This window comes from Ascaphus truei, chromosome 11, assembly GCF_040206685.1.
Source record: "Ascaphus truei isolate aAscTru1 chromosome 11, aAscTru1.hap1, whole genome shotgun sequence".
NCBI lineage: Eukaryota > Metazoa > Chordata > Amphibia > Anura > Ascaphidae > Ascaphus > Ascaphus truei.
The window spans coordinates 38,053,662-38,075,227 of NC_134493.1; the positions used below are offsets into that span (position 1 = coordinate 38,053,662).

The following is a 21,566-nucleotide window of genomic DNA, read 5'->3' on the forward strand; positions in this document are numbered from 1 at the left end:
TGTAACTGTTTCATACGCTCATAATATATATTTTCTTTAACTGTGCACGCAATGTCTTGTATATAATGTATACCTTGTTCATTTATGTAACTGTATTTGTAACCATGTATTATTTGTTTTACTCTGTGCCCAGGACATACTTGAAAACGAGAGGTAACTCTCAATGTATTACTTCCTGGTAAAATATTTTATAAATAAATAAATAAATAATTTTTAGGTATATGAGTGAAAGGGGAAAGTCAGAAGAGAATAGTCCCGTGGAGGGAGACACAGGTATAGCAGACCACCTTAATAATACTTTGTGCTGGGTTTTCACAGCTGAAGGGGAAAGACTGCAGTTGGCAACAGGAATATAAATGGAGAGGAGGTGGACACAAGTCTATCCACAGAGGAGAGAAGGTGACCGGTGGAGGAGAGAAGGTGACCGGTGGAGGAGAGAAGGTGACCGGTGGAGGAGAGAAGGTGACAGGTGGAGGAGAGAAGGTGACCGGTGGAGGAGAGAAGGTGACCGGTGGAGGAGAGAAGGTGACCAGTGGAGGAGAGAAGGTTACCAGTGGAGGAGAGAAGGTGACCAGTGGAGGAGAGGTGATCAGTGGAGGAGAGAACGTGACCAGTGGAGGAGAGAAGGTGACCGGTGGAGGAGAGAAGTTGACCAGTGGAGGACCTCAGGAACCTATACTGGGACTAGTGCTCTTTAATACGTTTATTAGTGACATTACAAATTGCCTGGAAGGGAAATAATGCCTTATTGTAGATGACACAAAGATTTGCAACAGTGTTAACACTGCAGGGGGTATACACAATGATTAATGAGTTAGGTAGATTGGAGGAATAATCAATAGTGCGGCAACTACAATTTAATGCTAAAAAGTGCAAAATCATGCATTTAGGTCACAAAAATACAACGGCAGCATAGCGGATTAATGGCACTATAATGTCACCTGCTATACAGGGAAGGGACCAGGGAGTCATTATCTCAGAAAACTTAAACGCAGGCGAGCGATGTAACACAGCAAGGGGGGAAGCCAGTGGGGTGTTGGGATGGGAGAGGTACTAGCAGCAGAAAGAGAGAGGGGGGGGAGTGGGGAAGGGGCGGGGTGAGATTTGGGGGGGGGGGGGGGTGATGCCACTTTATAGATCATTGGTGAGATCTAAACCTATAGTAGGGTGATCAATTCTAGAGATCAGATATCTGGGAGGACAGAAATAAATTGGAGATTGTGCACAGAAGGGATACTGGTGCATGATCTGCAGCAGGTGTGCGCAAACTGGGGGGGGCAACCTCCAAGAGGGGCGCAACGTTTTCGGGGGGGGGGGGGGGGGTGGCTCATACAGGGGCCCCACATTCTATCTCACAACATTTAAATAAAATGCCGGGGGAGCGTGTGAGGCTTCTGTATGCCTCTTACCTGCTCTCAAGCGACTTCTGGCGACGTGTCACATGACGTTGTGACGTCAAATGACGCCTCCAATGCCGGAGAAAAGGAAGGTGTGGAGGGGGGAGAGGGGGAGCACAAGCAGGGAGGGAGAGTAGGCAGGGGGGTGGAAACAAAAAAGTGCACCCCATATCTACCGCATAAGTCTCATGCGGCGAGACTGAAGGACCTTAATATGTGCAGCTTAGAGGCGAGAAGGGAGAGGGGGATGAGAGGGACTGTCACATATATAAGGGGTTAATAGAGCAAAGGAATTCAAACAGGCTTGGGATAGTGTAAGAGATGTGTGCAGAGGTACATCTAATGGAGACCGATTAGGGTGAAATTAAATCCTGGCTTTATTGCGCCTGTTCCTTTAACAAGGCAAAGCATACAAGAAGAAACAAACAAAATAAAGGCCTACTCCACTTTGGAGAATAACTATACCTTTACTCCAGCCCTTTCTAACTGGGTGGGTAGCTAAGCTGGTTACCACCCCAAACATGTATTCATACAAAAGTCCAACAACAAAGTCTCTTATCTGATTCTGTTGCTGTAGGAGAAGGCCTCTCTGCTCTCCTGGATCAGGACCCTTGTGTGCTATGGAGGGTCTCTCTGCTCAGACCCCTTTCTCCTCTGTCAGCACCCTTGTGTGCTAAGGAAATGAGAAAGAGAGGAGAGGAGAGAAGAAAAAGACCCAGCAGAGGAAGAGATGATAAAAAAGGGGATACACACAAAGCGCACCGGTGCTCTTTGTGTGTGTCCCTTTTCTGTCTTTTGGGGTCTCCTGTTGGGAGCCCCCATCTTTAGGAGTGTTTGAGGGAGGCTCTCACACACTCAGCAGCAAGGGGTGCTGACTTCAAAAGAAGATTACGGACAGCCCGAGCGAGGAAAGCTTATTGTATATAGAGGAAGATATGATGCAGGGATTGAAATGGAGAGGAGCACAGATATGGAGAGGAGAGACAGCGGCAGGTCGATGACTCTGTTATATTTAGATATTTGCCAGTGGGGATTGATATTTTCAAGACAGTGCAGGAAATTCCTAACAGACAGTGCCTCTGGGCCATCTAGTGCAACTTCTACCTAGTGATTTACTGCTAAATAGGCATCCTTATCAGCAGCTAAGAACGGAGAGTAACCACACACTCAGATAAGAGCTCAGCCGTATCCTTACCGGGAAGAACCTTTGTGCTCCTCCCTTCACCGCAGAGCCAAACAGTTGAAAGATTAAAAAATATATTTATATATGTATGTATTTGCTATTTGAAGCCACTAATAATCTTCATTTAACCTGTTATACATGTCACTGTGAACAGTGGTCTTCAGAGGGGCTGAGTTTTATGCAGAGTTATTGTACAAAATTGTGAGCTCAGTTCCTGGTAGATTCTTTATGGTCCACAGTTTAACCACCTATCAATACTTCTATATTATATATATTATATATATATTATATACCGATGAATATATTGTAGTAACACTAAAAGGGCACTGGTTCTTATTCTTCCTTTGCCCATTGGAAGCTGACATGCAGGCCAGAGGCACAGGAATGTAACATGTCATACGGATAAATGTCACTCGTATTAAATCAGAGATGTGCCGCTATTGAATGCCATATCTGCTTGTAATTAAGGCCATTCATAATCTGATAATCCAATCAGAAACAGCATCAGTGAAATGAGCGTTTACTGTGAGAACCACACCTCCTCATCAACCTTTTTCTCTTCATATTGCATAACAGGGCTGTATCTTTCCTGTTATTTTCCATGTCAATTCTCTATATTTCCACCACTACACATTCTTTTTAATATCCCATAGTTGGTGTTAAGGCATCAAGGCAGACAAACAGCTGGTATACCCTACATCAGGAGTGGCCAACTCCAGTACTCCGGGGCCACCAACAGGTCAGGTTCTCTGGATATCCCTACTTTAGCACAGGTGGCTTAATCAGTCCCTGCTTCAGCTCAGGTGGCCCAATCAGCGGCTCAATCTTTGACTGAGCCTCTGATTGAGCCACCTGTGCTGAAGCTGGGATATCCTGAAAACCTGACCTGCTGGTGGTCCTTCAGGACTGGAGTTGGCCATCCCAGCCCTACATCAAGGCAACCACCCATGGACTGCTCCGGTGTTCCTGGGTGAGTACCGAGGCAGAGTAACTGGCTGCTATTTTCCAGTGCCCAGAGTAGGAGAAAGTACACTATCAATCACAGTGATGAGCTGCCTTCTCAGGTTGCATATGGGTCTCTCACGGGACACTCCCCCTCTCAAGCACTGATCCTATGCATGAATACACATTAGAAATTGTCCCTCGGATTTCCCCTCTGATGGGAGAACAGCTCAGCTCCAACAGAAACACAGCTGAGTGACACGGTCATACTTACACATGCTATCATAAAAAGCAATGCTGAGCTTACACTAAAGCCTTTTCCATTAGAAACCGAAATATATGATTAAAGTCCCTGAAATAACTACATCTATTATCCTGCCATAAATAGCCAATAACGCCTACACACATGAGTTTTTCTTGTGCTCCTGTCAACATGTAATGTTTCCTGAAAGAGGCTCAGGAGTGGAGCACTTGTCTTGGAGTTCGGTTCATGGAAACGCTCCTGTTTACTTCACATGATGGGCAGTTTGATGTGTAGATTTGGCATATTCTGTGTGAGAGAGAGACACGCCAGGGAATCTGTTGAGAACTCTGACGATTTCACAAAATGCTCACTAGTGCTAAAAGTCCTATATTCGGCTGTTCCACCAATTTCTGCGGACAATGTTGCACATCTCTGCCTAGAAACACTACCACATATTGTAAATTACTTGTGGAGGCACTTAACCATTTAATTTGTATCATATATGGATTGTGTACTGAATGTTCCATAGGTTTTGCACACGTAAAGACACTTTTCAGGCACTCATTTTTAATATACTGTGTATGCTGCCAGTCTGCAATTTGTGTCACATTTCCATGTTTAGTATGTGTAAGTGCTGTCAGATTTCAGATCGCTCCCTTCTGTGTGCTTTACCAGACACACTGCGCTTGTAGAGTCTGTTCTACAGAAGAGCACTTTGGTTAATACAAAGGAATTGGAATTTAAAAGCCTTGCAGATGTGAGATTTCTGCATTATGTAAAGCTTTACGTGCTGAAACTATGGATACAGGATTATGCTTTGGAGAGAATTTCATTCTCTCTCTCTCTCTCTCTCTCTCTCTCTCTCTCTCTCTCTATATATATATATAAAATCAAATATATTAATATTATATATGTATATATATATATATATATATATATAAAAAGTGACACTGTGTGCTCATTTGCATGTCATTTCCCAGAATCCCTTGCTGCAGTGGAAGTGCTGTATGCTGGGTGATAATGGGGAAAGGCGGGGTTGCAGACCTGCCTAAGACATGCAGATGAGCATACAGTTGTATTTGCATATATATATATATATATATATATATATATATATATATAAAAAGGAAAGAAGAGGAGAGAGCGCACGCCCATAGCGTATAAAAGTGTATTTAATGAAGGGGAGGGGGGAGGGAGGGGTAAAAAACGCACTTACAAGAAGTACAATAAAATCAAGCATATGTGATAATAATCACCACCATCCGGTCTAACTGCAAGCTCTTGGGGCAGTCCCAGGCTCCGTTGGTGAAGGAGCAGCGTCTCAGCAAATTTCCAGGACTGATGTGAGTCATCCGGTCAAATTGCAGACTTTGGGGGCATTCCCAGGCTCCGTTGGCGAACGAGCAGTGTACCAGCAGATTCCCAGGGCTGGTGTGCTTTGAATAGTCCCAGACAAAAAGTTCCGTGTAGGTAGTGCCTGCAGCACTAGCGCTAGGATCAGTCCGCTCCTGCGCTGGATGTAGACTTCAATGTCAGTGCGTCTGACGTCACGACGCTCCCTGACGCGTTTCGTCAGTCTCGGCTAACTTTTTCAGCCGAGACTGACGAAACGCGTCAGGGAGCGTCGTGACGTCAGACGCACTGACATTGAAGTCTACATCCAGCGCAGGAGCGGACTGATCCTAGCGCTAGTGCTGCAGGCACTACCTACACGGAACTTTTTGTCTGGGACTATTCAAAGCACACCAGCCCTGGGAATCTGCTGGTACACTGCTCGTTCGCCAACGGAGCCTGGGAATGCCCCCAAAGTCTGCAATTTGACCGGATGACTCACATCAGTCCTGGAAATTTGCTGAGACGCTGCTCCTTCACCAACGGAGCCTGGGACTGCCCCAAGAGCTTGCAGTTAGACCAGATGGTGGTGATTATTATCACATATGCTTGATTTTATTGTACTTCTTGTAAGTGCGTTTTTTACCCCTCCCTCCCCCCTCCCCTTCATTAAATACACTTTTATACGCTATGGGCGTGCGCTCTCTCCTCTTCTTTCCTTTTTAGATATCCTGTGGACGTGGTAGGTCCACATTGAGAGCTTCCGGAGACCCTACATACCAGTATCCATTTTTATCATCGGAACTATCTGAGGACTGGTTTATCCTTTTATTTGCTTTTTCATGTATTGTTGTTGTATGTTTGTTTTTGGCCCATCTTATGGTTATAGGTCTGTATACCTTTACAATATTGCTTAGACTATTTAGGTTATACATCAGATATATCTACATAGACATACATAGTTATATGTTCCTTTAAGGCGCAGCTTTTTTCCTCTTGTTTGTTCCATATATATATATATATATATATATATATATATATATAAAAATGAATAGACAATACCGTTCGGTGGCTAACTAAATGCTTTGATTTGTGCGAGCTTTCGAGAAACACTGATCTCTTCTTCCGGCGGTGTTACAATGAATAAAGCAGGCATGGGGTTTACTCAAAAACAGGCAACCTTGGAATGTGACTAGAGCCCATCTCTCCCCCCCCTCCCGTGTAGTATGCGATTTATGACTTGAGGTGTTAAATAGTCCCTGAATGTGAGGGATGTAAGTGTGTGTGTTTGTATGTAAGTATGTCAATATAAATAAAGAGCCCACAGTGTATACAGCGCTTTACAAAAGGTGTGTGGAGTGGGAGTGTATATCAATGTTGTGGGTAGGTGTGGAAATGTGAGAGGGTGTTGCATTACTGAAAGTGTGTGTAGATACTATGTGGTTCCTATTGGTATATAGGGATAGAATAACAGAGTATTTGTATATGTAGGAAACAGCTGTGTGTGAATACATATAGCGCAGTATGTATAGACATGCTGCAGAAACAGCAAAAGTCAGTGCAAAAGTTAAAAAAAAAGGCTTCATATATTCATAAAGCCTTTATTTACTTTTGCACCTACTGGTACCCTTTTCTTTGATTTTTCAATTTTTGGCTGCTCCTGATCCTGTCTGAGTGCCCTGACTTTTGCTGTTTCTGCTGCTATCTACCTTGCTGACGGCGGCACCAGAGAGGGGGAGGAGGGGCTGTTCCTTCACCACGGACGTGCTGTCTACATTCACTGTGGAAGCGAGACCCAGCATTGAAGAAGGTTGTACTACAGGAGGTAAGACGGTCTTTTCCTTACCTCCAGCGTCCCACATCCAGGTCCCCGACGGAACTCTAATCCTCGGAGCAAGAGACACTATCCACTCAGGAGAGAGACCGCAGTGTCACTGATATCTCCAGGATAGCATACATTTCCCGACGCACTCCCCGCTGAACCTCCCCCTGCTTCAGACACAGTCATTTGATATACTCATATCGCACGACAGGCACACTTTACAGTATGTATAGACATGGCCTTTAGCACTCATGGGAAGAGAGTTCTCTCGTGTCAGTAGGGACTCATAAAACTTCGGTCTCGGTTTAGGCCACCGCTAAGTGTCCCGAACAGTTGCATAAATTTGTATTCATGCAACCGTCTCTCTTTCTGGGTTCTAAGACCACCTTTGAGTATGGCCACCTTCAGATCGTTCATCTTATGGCCAGAGTCAGAGAAATGTTCACAGACAGGACTGTCTCTTGTTCCGCGTGTGATGCTGTGGCAATGCAGATTCATTCTCTTGTTTAGCCCCTGTCCTGTCTCACCTATGTAGTAGCAGCCCCCTGGGCATTTCATGCACATGATGAGGTACACGACATTGCTGGACAAACAGGTGAACCTTCCTCTGATTTTGTATTCCCGATTCCTGTGTGCTATTTATATTGCGCCCGCTGTGTGGAGCATTGCGCAGGTTTTGCATCTTGCGTCTTGGCATGGTCTTGTCCCGCATTCAGTTATACTATTGAATACTTTACTCTTCACCATCATTTTCTTGAGATTATGGGGTTGTCTGTATGATAATAAGCAGTGATCGACAAACCTATACATTTGCACGCCCTGGGCGAGTGGATTTGACATCGTGGCGAGCTCCTCCAAGCAGCACACATGTGGTACTAGGTGGCGAGTAGATTTTTTTGTTCGGCGAGTAGATTTTTTGGTGATTTGTCGACCACTGATAATAAGGGTGTGTCAGGGAAGACCTGTTGCAGTCTTGTATCTTCCTGGAGGATGGGTTGTAGTTCCCTGGCGATCTTGTGTAGGGCTCCTAGGTGTGGGTTATATGTGACAACCAAAGGTACCCTGTCACTTGTCTCTTTCTGTCTGTATTCAAGGAGATCACTTCTTGGTATTCTGGTGGCTTTGTGAATTTGCTGGTCTACAATTCTGTGGTTATATCCACGGTTTATGAAATCTGATCTCAAGGCTTTAATCCGCTGGTCTCTGTCTGCTGTGTCGGAGCATATCCGGATGTATGTATGTATGTATGTATGTATGTATGTATGTATGTGTGTGTGTGTGTGTGTGTATATAATATATTTATTACCTACGAACAGAGAGCCTATTCTACGGCTGTTGAGATTTTGTATGAGGTTGCCGTTATTCCGATCACTGCGGTTGTCTGCTGGTTCCTATGGTGAGCAGTACCAGTTGAAGGAGGTGTAGCCGGAGGAAGTCTCTGCATGGGACACTGAGTATGACACCATCCGGTTCCTGGAGCACTCACACATCCTGCTAGTTCACCGGATACACCAGAGGTGGCACCAACGGGACGTTTTGGCGTGGACCCCTGCAGTTCTCAGGCGATTGAGTATATCTCATACATGCTCTTTATTGAACTCTGTTTGTGAGTGCGTTTTTTATATGTTACAGTCCTATAAAACTTTTTTATACTTTAATACACTAGGAGTGCGCCTGTTTTTCTTTTGTTATATATATATATATAAAATTATGCTTCACCTTGCTGTAGTGGTTAGTAAAGATGTGTGATTTTTTTCCATGCCTTTGCGGCTAGTTGTATGTACAGAATGTATGTCTTTATTTATATAGCGCCATTAATGTACATAGCACTTCACAGCAGTAATACATGTGACAATCATATAAATAACAAGTAATACAAATTACACATAATGGGAATAAGTGCTTCAGACATAAAAGGGACATTTAGGAAAAGGAGTCCCTGCTCCGAAGAGCTTACAATCTAATTGGTAGGTAGGAAGAACGTACAGAGACAGTAGGAGGGAGTTCTAGTAAGTGTGTCTGCAGGGGGCCAAGCTTTATGTATCAGGCTGCAGAGTAGTATTCTATGACTTTGTAAATGGTTGCTATAGAAACAAAAAAGGCTTGTTACATTATAATACGTAAAAAAATATTATTCAGAGTTTAAGAACATGCTCCAAGTATTTTCTCATAGTACAGAACTGATTTATTAATAAAACACACATGTAAGATATTGCTTGGTCTGCAGCTTTAAAGCACACGCATCCAATTACCACACGCATCCAATTACCAAAGTCATCCTTTTTCATTATTCTAAAGATGTAAAGATTGAAGGTCCTGAGAAGGGTTAGGTTTCATTTACAGTAGCGACATCACACATGATGAATAACGGAATGTATTAAAGTTAGAATGATTTTTCTGCGTAACGGGTTCTTCCCTCTTTGTTTTTCTCACCGCGAGCGGATCTCCGTTCTTACCTGAATGTTGTCAAACGAGGTTTTATTGGTCACGTCATAGAGCAGCAGTAACGCTGTGAGGATAGAGACAAGCACAAATACTCAGATCTGTGACAGCAGCTTCAGTGTTTGTCTGTCTGGTCCTAATGGGACCTGATAAAAATCCCGCTCGGCTGCTACTTCACACACATAAGCAGTGCTGAGATGCACCTCTTGGTGAGCTCCAGAACAAGAACGGCCAACTCCAGTGCTCAAGGGCCACCAACAGGTCAAGTTTTAATGATATCCTTGCTTCAGCACAGGTGGCTCAATCAGAGGCCCAGTCAGCAAAACCTTGTCAGGCAGTGAGCAGAACATGGGGTGTGGGCCTAATTTATGGTCTCAGCATTAACCGAATATTGCAGTTTTAGAGAATTTAGCAAACTCTGATAATCGGGACATTGCAATGCGCATTGGCTTACGCAAACTCTAGGCTGTCATTTATTTGCGGCTCAAAAAGGGCAAATTTCGCCTTGTTCACGACCTTTGCCCTTCGCATTTTCACATACCTCTAATAAAATATATATTGTGGTCACAGGGTGGGAAGAGACACAAACTGTCTGCGTTAGGACTGGATAACTCGGGAATTCAAACCATTATTTCTGTCTCTTTTACACATGGTTGAACGTCAAAGTGAAAGGGTTAATGAGTCGCCTCTGTTGGCGCTGAGTGAGGTACTCACCGTGGGCATCCCTGTAGTATGCGTGGGTAACACTACGGAATCTTTCCTGCCCCGCCGTGTCCCAAATCTACAGGGAGGAGAGAGCAGAGCGTCACAACCACTCCTACCACGGGAGTGAGAAGCATACACCAGTCGGACACTGGGGCAACCTTTGTAGTGGGGAGAGGCTCAGGTACATACCCCCATACCCCTTCCCCCCCAATCCCCCCCCCCAGCACTGTGGGGGTAATATTTACCTCTACAGAAAATGAACACGGTGAATAGTATAATAATGATTTCGATTGTAAGCTCTTTACGGCAGAAACCTGGTCACCTATGGTATGTGTTCTCTTGGTAATACGGTGAACGTTATATTCTGCTATTGTCTCTCTTTGCAGTAAATGTGCAGACTAGCTGGCTCAACCGGCTCTTATCTGTTGTCAAATTCTATGGTGATATCCGTATTCTCAGTTTCTCTATCTATTTTCAGCATCCCAGTGTTGCTTGCCTTCTAACCCAAGGGGTGCTCAACTCCAGTCCTCAAGCCCCCCCAACAGGTCAGGTTTTCAGGATATTCCTGCTTCAGCCCAGTTGGCTCAATCAGTCCCAGCTTCAGCACATGTGGCTCAATCAGTCCAAGCTTCAGCACATGTGGCTCAATCAGTCCCTGCTTCAGCTTAGTTGGCCCAATCAGAGGCTCAGTCTTTGACTGAGCCTCTGATTTGAGCCACCTGTGCTGAAGCTGGGATGTCCTGAAAACCTGACCCGTTTAAGGGGGTTGGGGGGTGCTTGAGGACTGGAGTTGAGCCCGTCTGTTCTAACCTGCAGTAATAAACAGGCTGAGCCTTTAACACACAAAGGTTCTATTCTATTGTGGTGGGTTTTAGAAGAGAACTCACATTCTGGTTAATATTCCACGTCGGCCTGTCCCTCTCTCCCTTCAATTACTAACACATTGTATTAACACACAAATGACATGTTACCTGTAATTTCACCTTCACTCCATCCACATTCAACACTTTGTTCTGAAAATTAAAAAAAAAAAAACAGAACCGCGTTTACTGTGAGTAGATTGTGTGGACGTCTCCTTGTTACAAGCATCCTTAGCATCTTGTCATACTACTCTACTAGGAAAAAATAAATGAAATTGTGTGTCTCAGTATTGTGTATGTTCCACTGTGTGCTAAATATTCCGTTGTATTTGTACCATAGCACTGGCTGATACTACCTTCTGCAGAAAAGACAGGAGATGATGTTTATAAATGCTTAATATGTTTTTTTTTTTAAATAAGAAATAAAACTAAATCTAAATTCAGGATTTATAAAAAAAAAATTTGGTTTAACACTTTTGCTGCCAGAGGGGTTGTAAAGGGTTAATGCTCTGTCTCCCTGCAGTTTGGCGGAGACCTGTGCACAGGCACTATTGATAAATATATGTACTTTACAGCAGCGGGGCTCAACTGCAGTCCTCAAGACACCCAAACAGGTCAGGTTCTAAGGATATCCTTGCTTCAGCACAGGTGGCTCAATGAAAGACTGAGCCACGGAAAGCCACTTGTGCGAAAGCAGGGACTGATTGAGCCACCTGTGCTGAAGCTGGGATATCCTGACACCTGACCTGTTGGGGGGGCTTGCTTTGCAGTATTTGTTGTGTGATATACAGTATAGAGTATATAGAGCCCACACCCTGATAAATGCTACGATATGTAGTCAAAACGTTGGTTGGTAAACAATTTACTGTACAGTACCATGAACTGGGGAAAAGAAACCGCACACAGACGCCACAGATTTATAGAGAAGAGATTAGACTTCAAGAGTTTTTATTTTCTTCCGAGACCTCCCCATAAAATATTATGGGGGTTACAATAAATTATATTAAATATATATATTAAGCAGCCTTATATTGAAGGAAAGATAGGATTCCCAACTTTTATGAGTAAACACACACACTGCATTTCTGTTATGTAATTAGCTGTAATGATATTAGCAAGTGGAAATTCACCAGTAGAAAACCCGACTTCTTAAGAGAAAACCAATAAATGGTCAAGTAAAGTTGATCCCTTTATCAGCTACACAACGTTTATAGATCAGGCTTCTAGTATGGGACATCTCAGAACTTCCTTCTTCAAGTATCCTGGCAGCTTGGTCTATTAGCTTCAGTCAGCCAATAAAAGTGTCATCTCCAACCAGCCGCCTGACATTTAGGGACTCATGCAGAGAGCAGCGAGAAGCTGTGTTTCGCCAGTTTGCAGCGAAATATTTCATCCAAAAGTAAAGAACTGGCGCAAATGAGGGGAAAAGAGAGAAAAGCGCAATTTTTTTTTGTTTGAAAAACACGCCGCGCGGTTGGCGAGACCCTATATTTCTGCAGTCTTTTAAACCGCCGTATGCAGAAAGGCACGATCGCCATCTAGTGGCTGTTCGCGCCATTAAAATGGAGAGAAATTGTACTATTTGCTCCGCCAAAAAAAGTTGGCAGTAAGCTGGAGCTCACCGGCGAGAGGGAAAAGAAGAGAAAAAAACGCGTTTTTTTTCAAACATGTTTCCCCAGCGCGCATCTCGCCGGTTGAAAGTCTCCATATTCCCACATCATTTTAAATGCAGTTTTCGGGCCTTTCTGCATATGGAGATAAAATCACGCCATTACAGGTACATTTTATTAACATCTCCATTTTATTTTAGCGCTGCTCTCTGCATAGGGCCCTTAGTGTTTAAATAATCACAGTAAGACACGCCTTCCTCCTTTTTACTAGGATAAACTTGGGTGTATGTGGTCTGCTCCTTGAGATGGCAGTCCCCAAAAATTCCTGGGGCACAGGATTAGAGTTTTGACACCCCCCACTCGAGAGCCACCTCCTCTATTCCCCCCCTTTTCCGCATGTATTTCTCTCACTCTCAACCACCCCTCTATCACTTATTTAACCCCTCTCATTCATTCTCGCTCTCACAATCCCCCCCCTCGGCACACACACCCCCCCCGACACCCATACAATTCCGCTCACACCATATTCACTCAAGCCCGCCACAATAATTACCCCCCCCCAACACAAAATGCAACACGCACAAAATGCAACACGCACAAAATGCAACACGCACAAAATGCAACACGCACAAAATGCGACACATACTTACCTTACTGGTGGTCTGAGGCCGCCAAGCCCAGCTCCCCCCAGATATTGAGGGAGTCTGCCCCACACCGGGCCTCTCTCCCGCCGATGCGCGCCGGAAGTCGGGGCCAGCTACTGGTGCACCCCGGCGAAAGAGACCAGAGAGAGGCAGGCCTGCAGGTGCTGGGGAGAGTCGGGGGCCCGACGAAATCCAGGGGCCCAGCTGCTCGGACGCAGAAGGTGGGCCTGACCTCTGGCCAGGCCCAACTTCCAGCGCTGGCCAGGCAGGCCCCCGGCAACCGCCAGGCCTGGCTCGCCCCCCTGTCGATGGTCCTGCCTGCGAGTATGGCAGGGTTCTGCAGTAATATGGTTACCATCAAATCGCCACAATTTAACAAGGAAATGCTGAAAATAAATATAAAATAATGATACAACTACCAGGGCTCCTGGTCCAGGGATCTCTGCGTGGTATACCCAATGATACGGATGAATGGAAGAAGCAGTGCCCTGCATCTTCCATACCATCAAGTCGCCACCATGGTTAACTGTGTATAACAAGCTGTGAATAGTGAGGGATATAGAGACTTGACTGGGACTGAGGCCAGACAGAGCTTCGCTTGCCAATACAGTATCCCTGCTCAAATCAATCAATGTGAATGTTCTTTTTCATTACAGACACCTCCACCAGATCTCTGTGTTCCTGTTCCACATGTGCCATTTTCTCTGCCAAGATCTCTTCACAAGGGTCAGAATCCTAAGAAGCGGAAGGTTTTAGCCACAACACCTCCCGCATCAGACGGAACACAACCAGCTGGGCGTTCTATATGGCAGGGGAGCTCAAATCCAGTCCTCAACGCCCCCCAATAGGCCAGGTTTCCAGGATATGCCTGCTTCAGCACAGCTGGCTCAATCAGTGAGCCACCTATGCTGAAGCTGGGATATCCTTAAAACTTGACCTGTTGGGGGGGGGGGGGTCTTGAGTACTGGATTGTAGCACCACTGAAATAGAGGGGTGTTGGGAGTAGTGCTACAGTGTAACTACATAGGTATATCGCGTAGTATGAATTTGTGGGGTGGATTCACGTCCTTTGCTGCCAGCGTGACCTGAACACACACTGCACTGAAGGGTAAATAGAATGGACGAATGCAACAAGCTTTTCATTTTTAGACTCACACAGGGAGTCAGAGAGAATCGATATTCTGCACGTACAAATGTATTGCTTTTAACCACTGCACCAAATCCCTGCTACATATACGGACACACATCGTATACACAGTCTAAGCCGTGGGTGGCCAAACTCAGTCCTCATGAGCCACCAACAGGGCAGGTGTAAGGGCATCCCTGCTTCAGCACAGGTGGCTCTTTGCTAAAGCAGGGATGTCCTTAAAACCTGGCCTGTTGGTGGCTTTTGAGTACTGCGTTTGGCCACCCCTGGTCTAAACCTACACACTGGTATGTACAACCATGCACACAGACCCACACATGCGTATTTACTCTTACATATCACAACCGTGGCTTTTTGCTTTAAATGGCTGCTTTGCCCCCGGCTAATTAAACCACGAGGCATGCTGAAATTATTTTTAGCATCTCAGCTGATTAGGTAAGTGGTGCAGGTGTGCAGGACTCCTTAAATAAATGCATGGAACGAGACACCTGCCTGTGAATCAGATCAGGCAGCCTGCCAGCTCCGGAGAAGCTGTGAGATAATGGGTTGCTGAGGCTTCCCTGTTAAAGCAATGCCCTGCTTACATAGCAAAAAGGTTAATATGGACAGGACCCTAGGATGTCTTCATAGCACAATTTCAATTAAAACCAGGACTGGGTAGACTTGTGGAGATGACCTGGAGTCCGGTGGTGAGAGTCAGTTCATCTGGCAGTATAAAGTTTTCCTGCCACTGGAGTTTAGTGTGTCCGGGAGGTTAAAATGGAGCTCTCCCCAGAACATCAGCAACTAGAGAAAGCGGGTTTTTTAACACTAGATAAAGCAGGACATGCTCAACAGGGAATATACTAACCTTATAAACTTCGATAGCAGGGGTAGCCAACTCGAATCCTCAAGGGCCAACAACAAGACAGATTTGCAGGATATCCCTGCTTCAGCACAGGTGGCTCAGTCATAATGACTGAGCTACTGATAGGGATATCGCTGCTTCAGCACAGGTGGCTAATACCTGGTCTGTTGGTGGCCCTTGAGGATTGGAGTTGGCTACCCCTGTTCTATAGGCTTCTGGGGTGGTTGCTGCTTTAAAATGCACTACTACCTCGCAGAAACATTTCTCAGCAGTAAAACTACTAAACTCTGTGGGGTCTCTGTGTCAAAAGAAAGCGAATCTAATGAGAACTGGATTTTTTTTAAATTTGGTAAATATGGTGTCTTTTTTTTAGAGATGGATTTGCCCTCGTTTTGCAGCCAGTCTCACTCTGATCACCAACCTCCCAGCCTCACTCTGACCACCAACCTCCCAGCCTCACTCTGGTCACAAGCCTCACTCTGACCACCAACCTCCCAGCCTCACTCTGGTCACAAGCCTCACTCTGGTCACCAACCTCCCAGCCTCATTCTGATCAACTGTGAGAGTTGAGCAGTATAGAGGTCAGACTGGAATCAGCCACTGATGGATGAGAAATGTAAACGTCTGCATTGGCTACAGTGATTCAATTCTCCTTTTCTACCGTGCGTGTGAAATTAAACCTTGGCTGGTTCATGTTTTAAACGGTGCCACTTCCATGTATAAATGAGGGGATCGCTGAAGCTGTTAATGTTTAATCTGGAGCCAACAGCCAACTGTAATTAATGCAGACCCTGGCCTGGTACTGCCGCTCTCTGTCGAACCTTTAACACTCCGGGGGCCTTATGATGTAGTGACTACGTCACGCTTAAAGAGCTTGTTTTTTCCAGATTAGACTGCATCCTGCGATCCCATGGAGTGCGGGACGCAATCTAACCAGTGAGGAGACAGAAGAGATCCCTACTCTTGCGTTTCATCCAAAATGGTGGTCATGGGACCACACTGTGCCGGGGAGGCCGCTGCACTCAGGCACCAAGACCCCACCGTCACTCAAAGGGTTAAGCTGTGTATGCCTTCTGAGAGTTGAATCATCATTTTTTAATTGTATGGAAAATCACAAGCTTGGCTATTTATATGGAAATGCTCCTATGGTTTTAGGAGAACAGTCAATACATTTCCCCCGCAATCGCACTTTTGCAGAGGAACATGCAAATTACAATTCAAATTTGGATTTCCTGCCTTGTTATCATTCAGGGACTTGGCTAACTGCAGAACATGATTGGAAAGGCTGTAAAGTTTAATTAAAAAGTCCACGTTCCCAGGAGGGAGCAAAAAGGTGTTTCATTAGCAGGATATGTTTATTTTATCATAAGTTCTCCATCATGCTTGCACTCATTGCAGAGAGAGAGGCAGCAGACACCGAGGTGCAGTTAGCAGAACCCTGGTTCCATAACATCTGTAGGGTGCAGTGCTTCACAATGTTGGGTCATGTGTTGTATTACACAGGAGTCACATTGTATATTAAATACTGAACAGTGGCCTTTCTGTAGGCACTTCCCATGATGGGTGGATTACTGTAGGTGGGTCAAGTGGCTCTTATCTGCCGTCAAATTATTTGTTTCAATTAACAAACATCCAGAGAGGCAGAATGTGGACATTAAAAGCCTACATTTAATATAAGACCACGTCCTTTTCTGCCTGGATATTACAGTAGAGGGCAGAATTAATGTCAAGAACAGTTGTTGCCAACTCCAGTCATCAAGAACACTCATCAGTTCCTGTTTTAAGGATAGCCCTGATAAGCGGAGGTGGTTCAGACACTTTGACTGACCCACATGTGCTGAAGGAGGAATATCCTCAAAACCTGACCTGTTGGGGGTTATTGAGACCTGGACTGACTCCCCTGCAGCATGAGTCATGTCTGTTACCATTTTACTGAGGGTGATTGGAGGGACAAGTTACAGAGGTTTCCCATCTCTTTCATTACGCTAAACAAGACACAAGTTGCTCTATGTTGCATCTGATGGGGATGTGAAGCCGACTCGCTGGGCCACTTGTTCCTTTGCTTCTGTATTATGGTGTCACTTCAGTGGGCACATGACCCAAGATTAAAAGGACACCTATTTAGCACTATTTCCCTGGTGCAAAACTGGCTCATTACTGATGTATTAAAAAAAAAAAGAATGTATTTATCATTGACAATAATCATATTTTACCTTTCATCAACCTGAGGTGATATTTTGCACCTGTTACATTTCAGCAAAAGGCCCCCAAAGTTCAGTCATCGCCAGAAAATTCAGATTGATTCCGCTGTACCCCCCTAGCTCTTGGAATCTGCAAAGCCCAATGTGACGGTGGATTTATCACTTGACACATTGCAGTATTAGCACAATGCAACCCCAACACAAACAGATAGGAGACCTGCTGCAAAGTCATGTCCATTGTGCTAGAAAGTCAATAGTGGAGAATAAATTCTGCATAGACAGGGACATGGGGACTAAGCCTCTAGCTTTGCAGCTACGATTATCACAGACACGTTAGATGGCTGGTTAACTCGTTCCACGCCTGAGAGACACCCAGTAAAATATGTTGAAGGCCACCGTGGCAGCGTAGGTCAGGGCTCACATGATGTCACGACGTCAGAAATGCCAGAAACAAGATAAGGGGGGGGGGGGGGGGGAGAGCGCAGATGTAAAAGTTTGCGTACCCCTGCACTAGTGCACCAGTGGGGTAGCTGACCAGAGTGGGGAGAAGTCCCTATCCATGGCTGCAACCTTCCTTGATTGTGTGTGTAATGCACAGCCCTTTTGAGGGGTTAAGTTGAAGTACAGAAGAGCCAAGGAGTATTCTAACGCTTGCCTTAAACTAGCCAGGTACATGCTGGGTACATTTCTGTGACATTTCTGCAGAGGCTAATTGCCCATTGGGTTAACACAGCAGGGGTTCCTGGCAGTCCCATTCAGTTTGAATGTGACTGCCAGGGACCCCCGCTGTTAATCCGATGGGCCATTAGTCTGTCTGCAGAAATGTGTGAAATGTTGCAGCATGTACCCAGCATGTACCCGGGTCTTTTTGGAGATTGCCCCAGGTTTGTTTTTAGAATAATCGTCGGCGCTACAGTACTGCTGCGGCACAGTTTATTCGAGCATTTGCCCGTTCTGTGCCGCAGCAGTAGCCTGGCGCGCGCCCGAGTGTGACGGGCGCGCGCCGAAGCAGCGGAAGAGCGCCCTCCGATCGGGGCGCTCTCCCTACCGCTGCCGGGTCCGCCGGGTCCCCCGGAACCCCCTGCCGCTGTCCCGCGATCGCGGGACACCAGGGCTCCCTCGGGGAGCCCCTGGACACGCGTGCAGGGGGCGCACGCTCCCGATGAAGCGTGACCGCGCGTCTATGACGCGCGGCACGCCGAGGGGCGACCACTAGCAAGCCGGGAGATTTCCCGGCTTGCGGTACCGACCACACTTCAATAAAGTGTGTCGGTAGTGTATATCATGTTGCCTAACACTGGCCTAAGGCCTTGACATTTTGATTGTAAGCTCTGTGGGACAGCTGCATGAAAGATTCTATGCAAAGAGATCTCTATAGAATTGCTTTATAGGAAAACTATTTGATACAATATTAGCAGTCAGTAGGAGAAGATGCGAAGCTCCGTCTGTGCCTCTGATCACCTCGTTACTATACGCGCTGGCTGACGCATCTGCCCATGGCCTCTGTATGAGGAATGTGTACAAGACAAAAGGTTTGGATGTGAGGACATGAAGCTATTGAATTGCACGAGAATGGTTAGAAGATGCACATACAGGCAACGTGGGGCCACGGGCTTGGGTTGTTACACTATTTACATAATGAGCACTTACTAATAGGTTCTGCTTCTGTTTTACCTCCAGCTCAAGGTCCCTCACTGCACAAACAAACCTTGATGTTACGATTTATTTTGAGAGAAGAGCTTTGGTTCATATCTACTAAGCAGCACTCTGCCTAAATATGTGCAGCTCAGGGGAGAGAAGGAGAGTGGGGGTATGATCCACACTTGCAAATACATAAAGGGCTTCAACAAAGTTCACAAGGGAAGCATATTTCAGAGAGAGAGAAGCACTAGAAGAAGAGGTTGTGCTCGGAAGCGGGCAGGCTCAGGGGAAATGTGAGCATGGAAAGGGTGGTGGATGCGTGGCATAGCCTCCCAACAGAGGTGGTAGGGAATTTAAACAGGCTTGGGATAGGTATAAGGCTAAATCTTAATATATAACATTGAAATTTGTGGGGTTGTTGCTAGATGTGGTGAATCTGATTGGTCAGTGGGTCTGTCACTCAGCCTCTGGCCAATCAGATTGGTCCGTATCCCCGCCCCGCACGCCTCTCATTGGCCTGCGTGGCTCTATGACGTCACCCAACTGCCACTCGCTTCTCCTCCTCACCCGCAGCTCACTTTCGCCCTCTGCCTTACCCAACTGCCACACACACAACCACCCAGCCACTATCCTCTTCACCCAGCGGCCCGGACCGCTGGCTCCCCCCCCCATCCATCACCCCCCCAGCTCACCTCCCCGCCGGCTCCCCCCCCCCATCCGCAGCTCTCAGTCTCTATGGATTCGATCCCATCATGTCGCGAGCTCTCAGGTCCCCCAACAGTCAGGCGCACGCAGGTACAGCACTTGCGGGGTTTCCAGCCCCTTCCCTCACAGACTCCAGACTTGTGGCAATGCTATCTGCATCTGCTCTGTTCTTAGGGGGGCACCGTGTGGGCTTTTACTCTGCAGGAAGGGGGGGTGGTTCAGAGTCACGCCCGCCCAGGTATTGGAGGGAGTGGGGGGGGATAGGGACGAGTGTGACCGGCCCTCACCCCCCGGCCGGCCCCTCACCCCCCGGCCGGGCCCCTCACCCCGCTGCACAGTGAGGTCGGCCTCGCGCTGGGACAGAGTTGAAATGGCGCCGGCGGCGCCTGTGCCAGCACGGGGGGCGGGGCTGATTCCCACATTCCGATTCCTGATTGGGCAGTCCTTCCACTACGACGTTCCACTCTCCCTACCCCCCTCCTGTGTGTGTGTGTGTGTATGGGAGACTGAGTGTGTGTGTGACACTGTATGTGTGTGTCACACTGTGTGTGTGTGTGTGTGTGTCACACTGTATGTGTGTGTGTGACACTGTGTGTGTGAGACACAGTGTGTGTGTGTGACACTGTGTGTGTGTATGTGACACTGTGTGTGTGTCACACTGTGTGTGTCACACTGTGTGTGTGATACTGTGTGTGTGATACTGTGTGTGTGATACTGTGTGTGTGTGACAGTGTGTGTGTGTGACAGTGTGTGTGTGTGACAGTGTGTGTGTGTGACACTGTGTGTGTGACACTGTGTGTGTCTCACTGTGTGGGTGTGATACTGTGTGTGTGTGATACTGTGTGTGTGTGACACTGTGTGTGTGTGACACTGTGTATGTGACACTGTATGCTGCGCAGGGGGGGGACCAGAGCTGCGCGGGGGGGGGGGGGCAGAGCTGCGCAGGGGGGGGGACCAGAGCTGCGCAGAGGGGTGACAGACCACTGACTGCGTGTGTCTTATGGCAGAACACAGCTTGGTAAATATGGGCCTAAATACACAGCATATAAAAGCTCACAGATGAGTTGGACTGGGTGAACTTTTTACCAGGAGGAACATGTATATCTCACTGACAAACCTGGCGAGATTGCCGGTAACATCAGTGGATTTACTCCAGCCAACGGCGGGTATCACAGCGGTAACACAACGGATATACAGAAGTAACAATTGCCTTCAATAACACATAGTGCGGCTATTAGCCCTTCTTCGCATCACTATTCAATGCGAGGAGAATGGAGGCCGTCACTCTAACAACTGCCACTTAGCATTTACATTATTTCCACTTCTGTGCAATCAACGTTGCACAAAATTATAATCAGCAGTAATGTATTTGCAATTACAGATTATTAATGCACACAATTAACTAACAGTGTTATCTTTGCATTATCACTTACAGGAGGACAGGCAATCTTAGAATCACCAACTCCAGTCCTTAAGGGCCTCCAACAGGTCAGGTTTTAGGGGAATCCCTGCTTCAGCACAGGTGGTGCAGTGCAAGAATGATTGAGTCACCTGTGCTGATGCAGGGATATCCTTAAAACCTGACCTGTTGGTGGCCCAACTAGAGACCCGGTTTCAGGGCAACACATACCTTTAAAAAGTTGACTTTACGGTAATTAGAGCCAGGTTAATTAAGTGTAAATTATCTATAACTTTCTGTATACCCCGGTGTTATATACAGTGGTAACAGGTACACATCTTGTTCACACCTTTGACGGCTCAATTAGTGGTCCGATGCTTCTGTCTTTACATCAGGACCTATAGGGACCTGTGCTAATACTGAAAATGAATGTAAATAGCACTCG

General features: G+C 46.3%; 1 protein-coding gene across 4 annotated transcripts in view; it reads right to left on the minus strand.

The window, feature by feature from the left end:
* The window catches only part of RAB26 (RAB26, member RAS oncogene family), a 97,631-nt gene that overhangs the window by 15,005 nt on the left and 61,060 nt on the right, over positions 1–21,566 (minus strand). For all 4 annotated transcript variants that reach the window (XM_075565716.1, XM_075565715.1, XM_075565718.1 and 1 more), the window contains exons 4-6: positions 11,039–11,080; positions 10,077–10,143; positions 9,377–9,429 (exon numbers count right to left, since the gene is read on the minus strand). In XM_075565716.1, the coding sequence (XP_075421831.1) occupies positions 9,377–9,429; positions 10,077–10,143; positions 11,039–11,080 (162 nt within the window). The remainder of the gene's footprint in view (positions 1–9,376; positions 9,430–10,076; positions 10,144–11,038; positions 11,081–21,566) is intronic.